Source organism: Propithecus coquereli, unplaced genomic scaffold, assembly GCF_000956105.1.
Source record: "Propithecus coquereli isolate 6110/MARCELLA unplaced genomic scaffold, Pcoq_1.0 Scaffold81, whole genome shotgun sequence".
Taxonomy (NCBI): domain Eukaryota; kingdom Metazoa; phylum Chordata; class Mammalia; order Primates; family Indriidae; genus Propithecus; species Propithecus coquereli.
Genome location: NW_012154285.1, coordinates 6,102,391 through 6,118,714, shown reverse-complemented (window position 1 = coordinate 6,118,714; position 16,324 = coordinate 6,102,391). Strand labels below are relative to the sequence as shown.

At 55.2% G+C, this 16,324-nt stretch overlaps 2 protein-coding genes across 2 annotated transcripts in view; one reads left to right on the top strand and one right to left on the bottom strand.

Annotated features, from left to right (window-relative positions):
* FAM109A (family with sequence similarity 109, member A) overlaps positions 1-1,101 on the top strand; it is a 5,577-nt gene extending 4,476 nt beyond the window's left edge. Inside the window, exon 5 of the mRNA XM_012663416.1 lies at positions 1,010-1,101. Coding sequence (XP_012518870.1) covers positions 1,010-1,101 — 92 coding nt within the window. The remainder of the gene's footprint in view (positions 1-1,009) is intronic.
* Positions 1,102-8,891: 7,790 nt separating this feature from the next.
* The window catches only part of CUX2 (cut-like homeobox 2), a 237,998-nt gene continuing 230,565 nt past the window's right edge, over positions 8,892-16,324 (bottom strand). Inside the window, exons 21-22 of the mRNA XM_012663576.1 lie at positions 15,370-15,643; positions 8,892-11,866 (exon numbers count right to left, since the gene is read on the bottom strand). Of these exons, the coding sequence (XP_012519030.1) occupies positions 11,065-11,866; positions 15,370-15,643 (1,076 nt within the window). The 3' untranslated portion in view covers positions 8,892-11,064. The remainder of the gene's footprint in view (positions 11,867-15,369; positions 15,644-16,324) is intronic.

Here is a 16,324-nt window from a genome sequence, read left to right as displayed (position 1 = left end):
TGGTACGGCCAGGAGATCCGCGCTCTGCGCGCCCAGTGGCTCAGCAGCCGGGCCCAGCCCTGACGGGGTGACGGGTCCCAAGGTCACCAAGGCTCCTGCTCTACAGGACGCAGGCCCAGCCCTGAAGAGACTGGGGGGCTGGGTTAGGGACACTGTGGCCAAGGCCAGCCCTGCAGGCCCTGAGCGCCTGGTCTCGGGACTCAAGTGCTGAGAAGGTGCTGGATTCTGAGGGGCCGTTAGGACCCTGTGACTCAGAAGGCCCAGCCTTGAGGAGACCGTCGTGCCTGGCGGTAGCAGAATCCAGGCCGTGCATGAGCCTCTGGAAGCTTGAGGTTTCTGGAGAACTCGAGCCCTGGGCCCGGCCTGAGCTGCCCACCAGGGGCCTCTTGCTGGCAACAGGCCTCGCCGGGCCGCAGCTCAGACGGTCACTGGACCCAACGGCAGTCCACGCCTGAAAAGCAAACGCCCGGTCAGCGCCGGCCCTCCACGTGGACAGAGGGGCTGGGCCATGGCACACCACACCTGGGCCTTGCCCCAGGCCAGCCTGCCGCCTTCCAGAAGCAGCAGGTACAGAAGGGAGCTCAGAGCGCTGCCAATGGGGAAGGAGGTGCAGGTTTTCACATGTGACCGGTAGGGTGAGATCGCCTGGGCCCCATGCCAGGCGTTAGGTGGTGCTCCTGGCACGGCAGTGGCTCTCTGGCCTCGGGCCCTGTCTTTGTGCCCTTACCTGGCTCTCCCGACACTTGACTGTCTCCTTCGGTCTCCTTCCCCCCGGGAGCCAGCTCTTCTCTCCGGGGCCTGGGGCGGGGCCCTTGGGAGCTGCCTGACCTCCTGTCCTGGTCTGGGCAGCGTGGCCTGAGCTGACTCTCCAGCAGGTTCGTCCAGGGAGGGGAGGCCACAGCTGACTCACTGCCTGGGAAGGGCCCAGGTGCCGACCCAGCGGCAGAGAAAAGCGGCTGCAGAGTTGGCACCCTCCCTCCAGCTCCAGGCAGCACCCGCTTCTGAGCAGCTCGGGGGAATCCGGGCCTCACCGGGCCCGAGGCTGACAGCCGGACCACCCTGCTCACCGCAGTGCCACTGCTCGTCCAGGAAGAACTTTAGGGCTCCGGCCCTAAGCCTGGGTCATGTTTACAGTCCTCAGTGCCCTGCATGGGATGCCCTGAGGACACCTCCACCCCACCTTTATTTCCCTGGAGACTGCCTCTTGGTGACAGACTCAGCCCGCAGCCCCTTCTGTCTTTGGGGACTCTGGGGTTTGGGGAACATGGCAGGGCAGGGGGCGACGTGTCCGCAATCACGGCCTGTCCAGCTCGCTGCTGGCTCAGTGGGCTGGGGCTCCAGCTTGAATTTTATTTTTAAATACCTAGGGTTTATTTTTTTCTGGCAACAAAGCTTGGTGTTTTCATTCCTTTTGTTTCCTGTTGGCTGGTGGGAAGGGATGGGGGCCCTGGCTCTGGGACTGGCTGGGGGGACAGTGGGCACTGCCTCCGGGGAGAGGGGCAGCCTCGGCTGGAGAAGCACAGCTCAGAGATGCCACGGTGCCTCCAGAGGGGATCTCACCTGGTTCTCCCTCTGGCAGGTACCTCTGGGGTCTTGGTACGGTCCCCTTCCCCAGCTTCCAGAATCTTGAGGGGTGAGGGTGGGGGTGGTGGCTGCCGTCCATGGGCTCCAGAGGAGTGTTAGGAGCTGCCCAGAGCCCCAGTCCTAGTGCAGGTTTACAAACTCTCAAGGTACAGTGGCCCTGGTCTCCTGGGGGACAGTGGTGGGGGATGTCCCCCTACCAAAGCACAAGATGAGGTCAGGCTGCCTCCGGGCTTGGGTCGGGGGAGAGACGTCAGGTGGCCTGGGAGTGGGATGCAAGAGTTAAAATAAACAAAAGTGTGTCAAGTACTGGCTGGTTGTGTCATTTTTCCCCCATCAAAATCCACGATCGATTTGCCTGGCAGAGCCCGGGGCAGGCCCCATGGGGACATGACTAGTGTGTGGTCTCCATAGCTCTGACAGGCATATTCTCACAACCTCTTCAGGCAGATCCTGGCCCCATTTCACAGATGAGGAAACTGAGGCTCAGAGAGGGTGTGAAATTTGCCAGGGCCACACAGCTGGAGAGCACCAGAGCAGCAATGTCAACTTCGGGGGTCCTGTGGCAGGACAGAGCCTTCGGGAGGGACATGAGGGAACATGGAACACAGAGTTAGTTCCTCTGTAGAGCAAGAGAAGGGGGAGGAAAGACAGGACTTGAGTGTCAGCTGTGGCTGAGACCTGAGTTGGGAGGGAAGTTAGTGGTGATTCAGATCAGGATGGCAAATGGAAGAGTCAGGACCTGACTTTCCTCACTGACCAGTCAAGGAGGCTGCCTGGGAGCCTGGGGGAATTCTGGCAGCAACACATGTTCAGAGAGAAAGATGCTGCGATTGATTAGTAATGCCTGCCGTGAGCACCTGGTGGATGGTAGCAGCACTGACGCCATCTGCTCTCTCAGATCGGTTTGCTGGGCTAATGGGGGGTTTATAGAAGGGAAGGGGGTGGCCCAAGGTGGCCCAGCATGAGGGACTAGGTCCTAGGTCTTCCTAATGTGGACTTGGAGCTTGGGTCTCCCTCACAAGTCTGGAAAAATCATGCACAATTTAGGAAGATGTGGCTTAGCATGGGCCACCTACAGTCCTCACGTTCAAGAAATGGAAAATATTAAGGTCAGGGACTCATGCCACTTGTGAGCATCCAGCACGTGCTGAGTAATTCTTTCCATCTCTCATGGGACCACAGCTGACAGATGGGGGCCGGGGAAGTGGCTGAGTCAGGGCGCTGCTGTGGCATTTGTGACCGCAGCCACCACAGGGCATGGGGCACAGAGTGGGGGAAATAGCAGGAGAGAGACAGCTCCGAGAGAGGGTCATAAGTGTGCCCTTACCTGCTGTAATGTTTCCTTCGAGCCAACTGAAGGGCGGAGGGGGAGAAAAATCGGTCAATACCAAACGTGCATCCACCTGCTAACATGTTGGTGTTTCCTCTTGACCCCGGGGAGGTGTCAGGGCACACGTCTAGGGGGTGTATATAAGTGGTCAGAAGGAATATTCTGAGAAGACACTTGGGGTAGGGGGTGAGACCCTCAAAAGGGACACTCAGGCCAGAATTTATGGCTGGTTGCCCAACATCCATCCACCCTGAGTAATTAGTCAAATTCAATCGGTCATGCTGCTATAGGCTTGCAGGAAATGGCTAAACTTTAGCTGCCAAAGAATGGCTGTATGATCCAATTTTGGCCAATGAGATGTGAGTAGAAAGGTCTTGTTTTAAAAAGAGACCCAGTAAAGAGCTCTCTCACTGTTCTCCTCTCTTGGGGGCGGGGGAGGGGGGCAGGAGGAGTTGTGTCTGACGCCAGGAGCTCTGGCAGCCATCTTGCCATCATGAAGCAGGCTGCTCTAAAGAAAATGCCCTATGCCAAGTTTGGCACACACTTGAGGGCGGCCCTGGGTAACCAACCACAGGGCTGTTGTTGGCTCAGCGGGGTGCAGGCTGGGGCTAGAACAGGAGTCCCTGGAACAGCAAAGGAGTCACTGCTTCTCATCCTTTCAAAGCCTTCCATTTCTCCTGAGTAAACAAATATTGAAAGAATATCATGTCCCCATATGGCCCTGCACCTTGTATGTTCCTAAATGGGGCTGCTTTGTCCCTACTCTGTGGCTAGATCTGGTGCCAGCTGTCCTCAACCCCTCCCCAGATCACCTTACCACACCGTATACAAACTTTGGTATGAAAAAGTCTCTGCCACCTCTCCCAGTCTTTAAATCTCAGCATCCAAAATGACACTCTTCCAAGGTAGTAAAATAATAAGCTGCTTAAGGCCAGCTGTAGGTTTGTGTTTTTTGATGAAGACTTTCTAAAAGGCGGGCCTATGAGAAAATATTTGCAAATCACTTGCAATCTGATAAGGGATTGATATGCAGAATATGTAGAGAACTCCTAAAACTCCACAACAACAGAACAACCTGATTAAAAAATGGGCAAAGGACTTGAACAGACATTTCTCCAAAGAAGATACACAAATGGCAAAGCAGCTCATGAAACAGTGCTCGACATCACTAACCAGTAGCGAAATGCAGATCGAAGCTACAGTGAGACACCACCTCATACCCCTTAGAACGGCTACTGTCAAAGGAACAGAAATAACAAGTGTTGCTGAGGATGTGGAGAAAGTGGAACCCTGTGCACTGTTGGTGGGAACGTAAAATGGCACGGCCACTGTGGAAAACAGTATGGCGGTTCCTCAAACAGTTAAAAACAGAATTACCACCTGATGCAGCAATTCCACTTCTGGGTGTACGTCCAAAAGAATCAGAGGCAGGGTCTCGAAGAGATGTTGGTACAACGATGTTCACAGCAGCATTATTCATAATAGCAAAACGTGGACGTAGCCAAGTGCCCGCCAGTGAATGAATGGACAATCAAAATGGGGTCTATCCAGCAATGGGATATTATTCATCCTTAAAAAGGAAGGAGGCTGGGTGCGGTGGCTCATGCCTGTGATCCCAGACCTTAGGGAGGCTGAGGTGGGAAGACTGCTTGAGGCCAGGAGTTCAAGATCAGCCTGGACAACATGGTAAGACCCCGTTTCTACAAAAAACTAAAATAAAAAAAAAAGGGAGGAAATTCTGACGCACGCTACAACATGGATGAACCTTGAGGACATCATGCTAAGGGAAAAAAGCCAGGCACGAAAGGACAAATACTGTAATTCCACTTACTTGAGGTCCCAAGTGTAGTCATATTCATAGGGACAAAAAGTAGCATTGTGGGTGCCAGGGGCTGGGGGAGGGAAGTGGGGAGTTAGTGTTTAACGGGCACAGAGTCTAGTTTACAAGATGAAGCGTTCTGGAGATGGTGGTGGTGGCGGCTGCACAACGTTGTGAACGTGCTTAGTGCCACCGGACTGCGCACTTGAAGATGGTTGGGACGCTAAGTTTTATGGTACGTATGTTTTACTACAGTAACAGTACATTTTAAAAGGTGAGCCCATGAGCTGTTTCCTCCTGAGGGTTGCAGAAAGCTTGCCCTCCTGACAGGGGCTGGCCGCCCCTCCCCTCCCTGCGCTTGGGGCTACGAGTGGAGCTGCTCTCGCCCGGCGCCAGGGCCACGGCTGTCACTGCGCCTCTGCTCGTGGGGCTGAGATCCCAGGCAGGGCTCCCGGCCGCTAGACTGCAGTCTGCCTCCCATGTGCCCCCAGGGCCTGGCACAGAGGAGCCGTCGTCATCCCCGCCCCTCTCTCGCTCACCCAATTCCTCCCGTCCCGAGACACAAGCTGAGCCAATCGGGGTCCTGGGAATGTGGAACTGCGGGGACAGAGGCTCGGGTACCAGAGGGCGCTAAACTGAAGACCTGACGGAGGAGCGGCCGTTCCAGACGGCCATGATGTCGGGGAGAGAAACCACCAGGCCTTCGCGAGAGCGAAGCAGATCAGATTAGACCACGCAGGACCCCGAAGCCTGGCTGACCTTCTGCCTTTGGGTCTCCCAAGATCTCCCCTGGGTCCTCCCAACAAACCGTCTGCACAGTTAAGTGACGAACAATTTCTTTCAACCCAACAGTCCTGGCTGTGATGAGACACCCGGCGGACACCTGCTCTGTCTCCTCTTCTCTTAGCCTCTTCCGTTTGCCAGGGTCCTTCCCAGGGACCAGCACGCCCGGGTGGCCAGAGAACACCGAAGGGGTTAGAACTGCCTCCCGTTGCTGGAGACCTGTGATGTCTTCGTTTGCATCTGAGTCACCTGGGCACTTAAAAATACAGATTCCTGGGCTCTGGCTCCCGGAATTCTGGGTAAGTGGGGACAGGGCCCAGGAAGCTGCGTTCCGAGCAGGACGCGAGGGTGTTTGGGACACAGCTGAAGAAGCGCTCGTTTACTCTTCGAAGAAAGGCATGTGGCAGTGTGCCGCAGCCTCTGAGATGGCTCCCGTGAGCCCTGACTCCTGGTCCCCTCCCACACTGAATCACGGTGGCCTGTGTGGCCAACAGGATCCCGTGGCTGTGACCATGGGGCTTCCCAATCTAGGTCACAGAAGACACTGCAGCCTCTGCCGTGGCTGCTCCTGGGGAAGCAGCTGCTGTGCTGGGAGGACACTCGAGCAGCCCCAGGGACGGCCCCGCGTGGAGAGGAACTGAAGTCCCCAACCCACAGCCAACACTGCCTTGCAGGCCGCAGGAGTGCGCCTTCTTGGACGCGGGTCCTGCAGTCCCAGAACAGCCTTCCAGTGACTGGAGCCCTGGCTGACGGCTTACCTGCCACCTCCGAGAGACCCACCAGCCGGAACGATCCAGTGAAGCCCCCCAGCTCCCCGACTCACAGACTGCGAGAGGGAAGGGTTTATAACTGTAAGCCGCTCAGTTTGGTGTCATTTGTTTGGTGGCAATAGGCGACTGATACTAGTGGCTACTATTCTGATCCTGTCCCTCTACAGATAAGGAAACTGAGTCTCCTCGCAGGGCCCTAGGATTACCCGATAGCGGAGATTCGAATCTGGGTGGCTGAGTTCAAAGCCAGTGCTCTGGCACCCACGCCCTAGGAGGCCAGAGAAACCTTATCCCTCTCATCGACCTGGAGTGAGGAGTCACCTTGGCTAAGGTCACCCAGCCTGTCCGGGGGTGTTCCCAGCCCCAGACCCCTTGCGCTTGGGTTTCCATGGCAACGCAATCTGGTGACTTGGCCTCTGGAATAAGCCTGCCCCACCCCCAGAGGGGCCAGTCAGCCAGGGAAGGTTTGGTTTTGTTCATTCCCCAGGAGCTGATGGGATGTGGGGCTGCTGGCTCAGCAGGAGGAGCTAAACCAGGAGGAAGAGGAGGGCAGGCTGGGAAGCAAGGGGCAGGGGTGCAGAGGCCTGCGGCTCAGGGCTGCAGTGCAGTGGGCCCTGCCCCACCTGCAGCCCCACCATCTCCCCAGGCAGATGGAACCTCCCAGCCTCCTAAAAATGTAAGTCTGGACACAGCCACCTCCTGCCTCACACCCTCCATGGCTCTCCAGTGCCCTCAGGAGAAAGGCCTATTTCCTGCCATGCCCCAAGGGGTGTCACGATCTGGCCCCTGTTCCTCTTAAGGCCTCTCTGCCTCCTACCTCAGCTTCCGGTCTCCTTTGGACTCCCCCCAACCCACCCCAAGTTCTTACCCAGTCTCACCTCTTGCCTGCTTTCTCTGCATTCCTCCTCTGCTTCTCTTTTCTCTCAGCAGCCTTCGGGTGTCCGCTGAGATGCCTCCTCCCCCAGGAAGCCTTCCAGGACCCCTCTGCCTGTGCTCTCCTGGCCCCTGTGTTTCCTCCATCAAAGCACCGAGCACACAGTAGGTACTCAGTAAGTGCTTATTAGCTGGATGAATAGTTGCCTCTTGATCCAAACCCGCCTCCTCCTGGAAGGCCTTCCTGTCCTTCTCGCCCCCATTCGCAATCCCACATTGCTGTGTTTTTGCTGCATTGTTGCTCGAGGGCAGTGACTGCAGGTGCGATGTCAGCACCAGAGCCGATGACCCAGAGCCACGGGGCGGCTGCTGCCTCAGGTTCTCAGGTGGCTTCTAGGTGCCGGATTCCGTTCCTGCCCCCATGTGCCCCGGGGGGGCCACGTCCTGGGGCTTTCCGACCTCTGACCTTCTCAAGAGCTGTAAACCAACGGTCAAAGGGCCAGTCCTTGGCTTTACTTAATGCAAATCTTTACAGCTGCCTTGGGAGGAAGGTGTCATTACTATCGCCCCCACTTCACAGCCGGGGAAACTGAGGCAGGGAGTGATTTGGGCACTGGCTACTACCCTCCTGCCCTTCCCTGACTCTGAGGACAGGCCAGCCTGCCTGAAATGTCACCCTTCGTGGGCTGGCTCAGGGCTCCAGGTTGATGGAGACTTTGGCCCTTACCGGCCACTACCCCCAGGGGGCCATCCTACTGGGCTTGGGGCAACTAGTTATCCTAACGGGGGTGGGGTGGGGGGGGCGGGTAATTGTTTAATTCCCACTGCAAGGACACGTGGAAAAACCGGATGGACCGGAAGATTTCCAGACAAGGGGAAAGGTCTGTCTTGGGAGGCCACGCGGCTTTGGCTCATGGGTGAGTAATGTTAGTGCCGCAAGAGTGCCAGGGACTCTCTTGACATTATTGGTCACAAAAACCCCCTCCTGAGCCTGATGCACAGGGCAACTCACCACCATGGGTTGGAAGAACCCACCCCTACTTACATACCATACAATAGTTACCGAGCTCCTATTCTGTGCCGCACTCTTAGCGTTTTACAGGCACGACCATCCTTCATAATGCCCTTCTGAGCTGGCTGCTGTGATGCCCCCATTTTACAGATGAGGAAACTGAGTCCCTGGAAATAGAACTGGGAAAGGGGTGATGCTACATTGGTCACCAGGAAGCTCCTCTTGGCATTTTCCCATCAGGAAAGAGGAGGTGGGCACCGTTTGTACCCTGGCTGGCCTTAGGGCTGTGGCCTGTGGCCAAAGATTTGGGGACACGGTGCAATCTTGACTCCTTAGAGTCTAACCAGCTTCCAATCCTTCTGTCTTTCTTTGCTGCAGCTCAGGCACAACACACAGTTGCCAACCCAGGTGCCCGCAGGGCCCAGGTGGCACAGGGAGGACCAATGCAAATCACAGGCATGGGCCCCGCCCGTCTAAAGGCAGCCACTGCCCAGCTGGCAGCTGTCACACTGGAATGTGGGCCCGGCGTGGCCAGACCTTACTATTTCCGAGAGGAGCCAATAATCGTGATTTTTATGTGACATGCCCCATATTTTAATGTTGGCAAATAATTTAGAAACTAGTTCTTAAAAATATCATTTTGTGAAACACCCCTGAGGGCCAGATGTGACCCCCACCCTGCACCCCCAGCTCCAGAACAAAGCAGCAGCACACCCCGAATTATTATACAATTCTGTATTTAGCGACTCGTTTACAGAACGTGTTCCTTTTTTTTAAAATTTTAAACAAAGTTCATCGATCTCTCATAGAAACGGTTTTGTGTGGGTTTTTTTTTTCTTTTTTTTTTTAAACCGTTATAGGACGTGAACCTGACAAAGTTGTTCACGGGCCCGCCGGCTTGAAGTACAACAGGATTTCTGTGTTCAGGAGACGATACTAAGTGCTGCGTCAAATCCCATCACACCAAAGCCCAGCGTAGTTCTCTAGGGACGGCGTGTGCGCGGGCCTGGGTTCGACGCCGTGTTGGTTCCAGCAGTAAAAGGGATGTGTTCTCCCACGGTCGTCGCAACTGCAGCATGGCGGTGGCTAGAAGGAGATGTTTCGTTTGCTCCAGATTTGATTACTCTGAAAATTGGTCACTGTTTCCGTGTTAGAATATAAAAATACCTTCATCTGGATAAAAATGTGTACAGTGGAAAACTCTTCAATGCATAGCCTGGGTGTGGAGAAGGAGGTTTTCCTTCGGGGGTCGTGGTGGTGGTGAGTGTTCGCGAGGAGACTGCAGCCCGGGCCGGGAGCTCGACAGTCGGCATTTCTGGAACGGTCCTTATCTGTCCCCCTCTGGTTGCTGGGTTTTGCCCATGCGGTTTCGAAATGCTCGTTGGCCATCTCTCCTCCCGGCAGGGACTGGCCCCGACCCTGGTGACCTTCTCATCTTCATCCTGGGCAATCGCCCCGTCAGCCTCCCCACGGAGAGTTTTGGGAAAACGATAAAAACGAGGGAGCAAGAGTCCACAGCCAAGATGGCGGCTGTTCTGGAAAGCTCGATCGGCACTGGAGGAAGGGCTCCTCTGAGTTGGGGGTGAGCCCTGAGCCCCGGCAGGTCACGCGCGGGAGGGCGGACTTGGAGACTGAGCTGCAGCGGACGTGCCGCGACGATCTCGGCCTTTGGGGGCTCTGCGCGGGCTGCGAGTCGCAGATGCCTTCCAGAAACAGCGCCGGGCTCAGCTTGAGAGGGGTGAGAGGGCGAGCCGGGGTCTCTGGTCTGATGAACGTACTTTTTGGCGCTGGTTGCTAAGCTTCAGTGTCTGTGGCGTGAGCAACACCGTCACGTCTGGAGAACGTAAGGAGGGGAAGATGGTGGCCACCTTGCTCCGGAAAAACCCACGCTCATACCTGTAGGGAAACTCCCTGGGGCGTGGCCGTGATTCAGGCTGGGGAAAGGAGTGGCTCTGGCTCGAGCGCCACTCTCCAAGCACCTGCCCCCAGTGCTCAGCTTTTCCAAAGGATCTGGAAACTCGTCTACGGCCGGACAAGATGGATGTCCGACCTCCACGGCCCACGGGTTTCTGACTAGAGGGGGTGGAAGCAGTTTGTCATCATGTACCATGCTACATCTGGACGGTCGGGCCGCAGCCCACATCTCTACAACATTTACAACGGCGAGGGACGTTCTGTGTCATCAGGGTTGCGAAACAGACCAGCAGAATGAAACACATCCTCAACGGCATCGAGGTTTTCGTTTAGAGTCTTTCGGACTTTCTCTTTCCAGCACGGTCTCTGGAAGGGCAGCAGCCACGCGCTGTGTCTCACAGACAGAAGTGGGGAAAACCGCGGTTCAAAGGTTATCTAAATTTTGGTCAGTCTTATAGTGTTTTGTGATGGCTTTGAACAATTGTCTTCTTTTAATCTCATCTAGTGGCAAAAACGACACAACTTCAGTGTATACTTCGCAACAGTTGTGACAGCATCCTGATTTTATAACTCTCTGTAATATCAAAAGAGCATCAGCTGGAAATAAATTCCAAAGGATCCTTTATTAAAATATCTAAAAGAGGTCTATAAATATTTATTTATTTTTCTAAAAGAGTTCGGAGTGTTCAGGTGAAATGTGGCGGTATTTTGCTTCTGCCTCCTGCGGAAGGGTGAGGGTGGAGAAGCGGCAGATTCCTGGTGCTCCCTGGGGCAGGGGGTGCTGAAAAGAGGAGGCGACGGCATCGGACCCACCTGCTCACTCACAGCTTCGTAGGAGTACAACAAAAAACGTAAACGGCCTAACACTGCTGTCCACATTTTGATGGTTGAGCTCCTCCCTCCCTTACCCCGCCCTGTCTGGAGAGTGAGCGACAGAAGGCAGTCACCAGGGTATGTCCCTCGCCCCTTGCCCCCGCCTTCAGAACTCCCACTCCAGTGCCTCCTCCCGATTGGCAGCCCTCTCTAGTCGGTAGATGATGCTGTTCAGGTTGGCCATCTTCTCGTGCCGCCGCTGCAAGTTGGGGTTCACCTTAGCGCTGGGGTGCAGGGCCCCGGCTGTGTCAGCAGTGGGGCTGGCACTCGGCACTTTGGCAGGGGGGGCGCCAGGTGGGGACGGGGAGATGGGGGCTGAGGAGGAGGGCACGGGTGACACAGACATCATGAGGCCTGGCGAGGAGGCAGCCGAGGGTGAGTTCAGTGACACCTCCAGGCTGCAGCGTGAGGACTCCGAGGCTGACTTAAAACTTAGAGGGTCCGGGTGAAGCCGCTCCCGGGCCTCACTCTCCTGGGGGTGATACAGCGACGGGCAGTCTGGGGTGGTTCCGCCTGGAAGGAGGGGCCCGGGGGCCACTTCTGGGAGTCCGTCATCACTCTTAGGGTCAGGATGCTCCTCTTTGGGGGGACCTTGGCCTTTGTCCGGCTCCCCTAAGTCCTGGGGCTGGCCGCCCACCTCCTCCTCGGCGTCCTCCTCCGTCTGCTCCTGCTTGATCCTCACTTGGTCCTGGTCCTGCGCCGTCAGGGCTGTGCTGCTCTCCTCAGAGCGCTCCTGGAGCTCCAGCTCCTTCACGGTAGGCTTCTGGTCCTCAGCCTCAGAGTCGGGGCTCTGCGGGGTGGGGTCCGGGTGGGAGAGTCCTGGGGGCAGGATGCCAGGACCCCCACTTGGGTCGAGGTCTGGCTCGTCCTGGGTCCCCTCCACCAACATCTCCCGGCGCATCCGGGACCTGAGGCAGAGACGGCGGTGAGCCTGTGGCTGGACAGGGGACCCCGCTAGACCTAGACTCAATCACCACGAGCGGCATTTTGGCCCCACACACTGCCCTGGGGCTCACCAGGCGCTAAACCTCTAACCTGCACCATCTTACTAAGTCCTCTAGACAGCCCTACATGGTGGGTGCCATTATCATGCTCACTTCACAGGGGAGGAAACAAGGCTCAGAGATGTTAAGTGACTTGTCCCAGGTCACACAGCCAGTAACTAGCAGACTTGAACTCAGGGCTATTGGATTCCAAAGCTCATGGTCTAGACCTGTGCTATCCAGCACAGCAGCCACTGGCCACACGTGGCTCCTGAGCACTGGAAATGTGGCCAGTCCAAAAGGAGATGTGCTGCGAGGGCACAACGCACACCGGATCTTAGGCTCAATAAAAAAAAGTAAAAGATCGTGTTAATAATATTTTTATATTGATCACACGTTGAAGTGGTCATATTTGGATATATTGGGCTAAATAACATATACTAATATGACATCTGTTTTTTTTAATTTATTTTTTGATGTGGCTACTAAGAAATTTAAAATCACATGTGGCTTGTGTTATATTTTTAATGGACAGCACCATTCTAGAACATTTCTCAAAGTCAAACCCTCATTTATTTTGTGGCAACAACTCTCTGCTTCTTTCCTGGAGGGACTCTCAGACATCAGCCCAGATGGGGAAACAGAGGCATGGGGGCATGACCTGCCCAGGTTACTACAGCACAGAGGGGCAGAGCTGGGACCAGAGCCTGGGTACCCCAAATTCCCAGAACCCACTCCGTCTTAACTTCAATGGCCTCCCTGCTGTCAGAGGGAAACTCAGGCCTATAAGTTACATTTTAGAGCAAGATGAGCCAGGAATGGGTCTAACCCTGTTAATTATTTTCCTACAGCAAATGAGGTCCGGAGATTTGAAGTGACTTGTCCGAGGTCACAGAGCGACAGGGTCCTCCTCAGCACCTTCAATACTTAGCTCTCTGCCCGTTCGTGTTAATAATAAATTATATTTTATTAATCTGTCACACTAATTACGAATTACAGTTACAAACGTAATAATGGGTGCTTATCACGTGTCGGACCCTGGGCTAGACTCTTCACAGTTTAGTTCATTTATTTTTCGCAGTGGCCTCACGAGGGATGCTCGTCTGCTGTGCATTCGTAAAGGAGGCGGGGTTCAGAGAGGCGCAGCGACTGCCGTGGTCACAGCGCCAGCAAGTAGCGGAGCCGGGCTCTGCCCCCAGCAGTCTGGGTCATCCTCTCCTGCGCCTCCTGCCGCCCTGCTCAGGTGGGGTGGGGTCCTATCCCAGGATCCTGGGCCCGAAGGGATGCTGAGGGATCAGCTGGTCCACCCTCCTCGCTCAATCCTCAGTCCCTCCGCAAAGGTGGCCTTGCCCACCTCCAGGAGATTCCTGCATCCCCCTTATCCTCCTGCGGAAGGAAGAGCGGCTGGGACCATGGGGGCACCCTGTGTTTCCCCTGAGGTGGGATTTGAGTGGCTTTAGGATGGCTCAATGCCTGAAGGTCCATCGTTAGAACTTCCAAACTATAGATCAAGTATTATATAAATATGAGGCTAACAGTCATTCATACTTTAGAATAAATTAGTCTTTTTCAATTCCTGTGTCCCAAATCTAAAGCAGGGCCTCTCTGATAATTTTTCCTCAAAACATCCTGTTGTCCACCTTTGCTAGAGCTCACTGCAGTCTGTAATAATGGAGTAATACTAGTGATCCTCTTGTAGTTCATAAGCATCATGACCGGGTTTTCACGTGCATGTGCGAGATGTGCCTCCCTCAAACCTTGTTACGACGTCGGCACGTTGCCCGTCTGATGTGAAAAAAAAATAATACAGTAATATGAGTACCTGCTGGTCTGTAAGAAATGCTAAAGGCAGGGACTTTGTCTTGTTCTCTGTGGTGCCTGGTACAGAGGACATGCTCAAAAAACATTTACCAAGTGAAATGATATTTTCTGTAGTTGCAACTCTCGGAGAGTTGTTTCTTTTGAGAATGGAATTCTCTCTGCTCCTTGGTGCAAACTCCTATTCATCCTTTAAAACCCAACTCAAATGCCACCTCTTCTGTAAAGTCTTCCCCAGGCAGAATTCCCTTTTCCCTTGGCTCCTTGCTCCTTCCTGTTTTACAGCATCCATTAGGTTATAGTGAAACGATCTGGTTCGTGACTGTAAGCTCCTTAAGGGCAGGGCTGGTGGCTTCGAATCCCTGTATCGCCAGACCCTGGCTCACTGTGCATTCATCAGAAATGTCTGTTGAATGAACATGTTGGTTAATAATGGAGCGCTCAGTTCCTATGTGGAATTAGAGAGAAGATGTCCTCGTATCCCCCAGGGAGGGAAGGAGGTGAGAGGGCTTTAAGGACCCATGTCACTGGCTCTCTGGCAGGCTCTGTTCTGAGCCAGGCGGCCAAAATTATTTCATTTGGCCCATAATCAAGTGTTGTGGGATAGGTGTCAGGTGTCTTGTCTGTAAAATAAGGATGAGACTCGGGGAAGTAAAATTACTTGCCTGAGGCCACACAACTGAGTGGGACTTGAACTCGGGTCTGTGTGATGCCGACACCCAGGCTGGGGAGAAAGGAGATTCCGGGTATGCCGCCCACTGATCTCTTTCCTCCCTCTCCCTTGGGGATCAAGGGACCTTCTCTCTGCCCCCGGAATGGACGGGTGGACTCTCCTCTCTGGTACCACATGGGCAGCAGAGGTGTTTCCTGCTCAGGAAGCTGGGTGTGGGGGCACCTCAGAGATGGCCCCACGATTTCCCCCATCAAGCCTTGTGCACAGGGGTCTCCTCAGCCGGACCTCAGGGAGCCCCTCTGCAGTCTCTGCAGAACCAGCCCTGGGACTAAACGCCCAGAAAGCCCAGCCGACTCGGCCTGGCAAGTGGGGACAGCCATGGGGACAGGCAGCCACAGAGGCAGAATCACCCACTCCTTGAGGTGGGGGGAGCCCGGGGAGAAAGGGGGGTCCTCTGGCCTCGGGAGTGGCCTGAGGCTCAGTGGGCAGTTCCTCAGGCCTGTGCCCCAGACACCCTTCACTCCCTGTCCCTTCACAGAGGCAGACTCCGGGCAAGCTGGGCGAAATGATAATAGTAAAAGTCACAACAGCAGTAACATCGACACCCACCACGCACTACGTGCCAGGGAGTTCGCGTAAATGAGTGAGTTCCGAAAATCCTCTGGAAACTCTATGAAGCAGATCGCGTGATCGTCCCCATTTTATAGGTTAGAAGACTGAGGCTCAAGGGAGTGAAGTGACGTTCCCAGGGTCCCACAGCTGCAGGTGATGGGGCTGGGATTTGTCCCCGCCTGGCCTATGTTCTAACCCTACACACTCGTGTGCGACTCAGCCTCCCACCCCAGAGGCCGTGCGGGGCTCCCTCTGGGCCGCGGGGCGGGCAAGGGGGTCCAGCCGAGACTCCGCCCGCTCCCCAGAGGCGCCCCCGCGGTCCCACCTGTAGTTGTGGAACCAGTTGATGACGGTGTTGGTCTTGAGGTTGAGCTGGAAGGACAGCAGCTCGATGGTCTGCTGCGAGGGGTAGGGCTCCAGCTGGTAGGCCTTCCGCAGCGCCTCCTTCTCCTCGGGCGCCAGCACCACCCGCGGCTTCTTGATCTGCAGCAGGCTCAGGTCCTGCGGCTGCAGGCAGGGGCTGGGGCACTCGGAGCGGGTGGCCGGGGACTCGCTGTCCGAGCCGGTGCTGATGAGGCCGTAGCGGCGTTTCAGGTAGGCTGGGGCGGGGAGGCAGGGAGGGCTGAGTGGGCCACCGTCACCGCCACCAGTCCCAGCCAGTTCCACCCAGAGCCCTCCATGCCCCCAATCTTTGGGGTCCGCTCCTCCTGCTAATTTAAAAGACCCGTTAACTGCATGATGCACCTCGTCCCCCAAATCATTAAGATGTGAAAAAAGCCCACATCAGAATGAAAGAAGTTATTAGGGTCTCATGTAATCTCACAGCAATGCTCTGTGATAAATGCTATTGACTCTTATTTTCAGATGAAAAAGGAGGAGGCACAGAGAGGGGAAGTAACTTGCCCAAGGTCACACAGCCAGGGAGCAGCAGGCCAAGTTCTGAACTGCAGAGTTGTCCGATGACAGTGGCCCAACCATGGCCCAGCCCATGTGTTGCTCACAGTCTGGCTGCCCCTGAGTCCTCACATGTGCTACCTTCATGCCCCAGATGACAACTTAACTATTCCTATCTCCCAATTGGGCTCTGGGCTTTTTAAGATACCGGAATCCCTTATGCACACATGAGACTGGTTGGGCACACAGCAGGTGCTCAATGCTGGCTCATTTTATCAGGACATAAGGTAAGACGATGCAAGAAAATGCGATCTCCTTGCCCATCCCTACGAGGGAGGGTTCTTGTTTGCTGGGTCCGTTCCGTCCTTTGCTGTGTAGAATCTGTG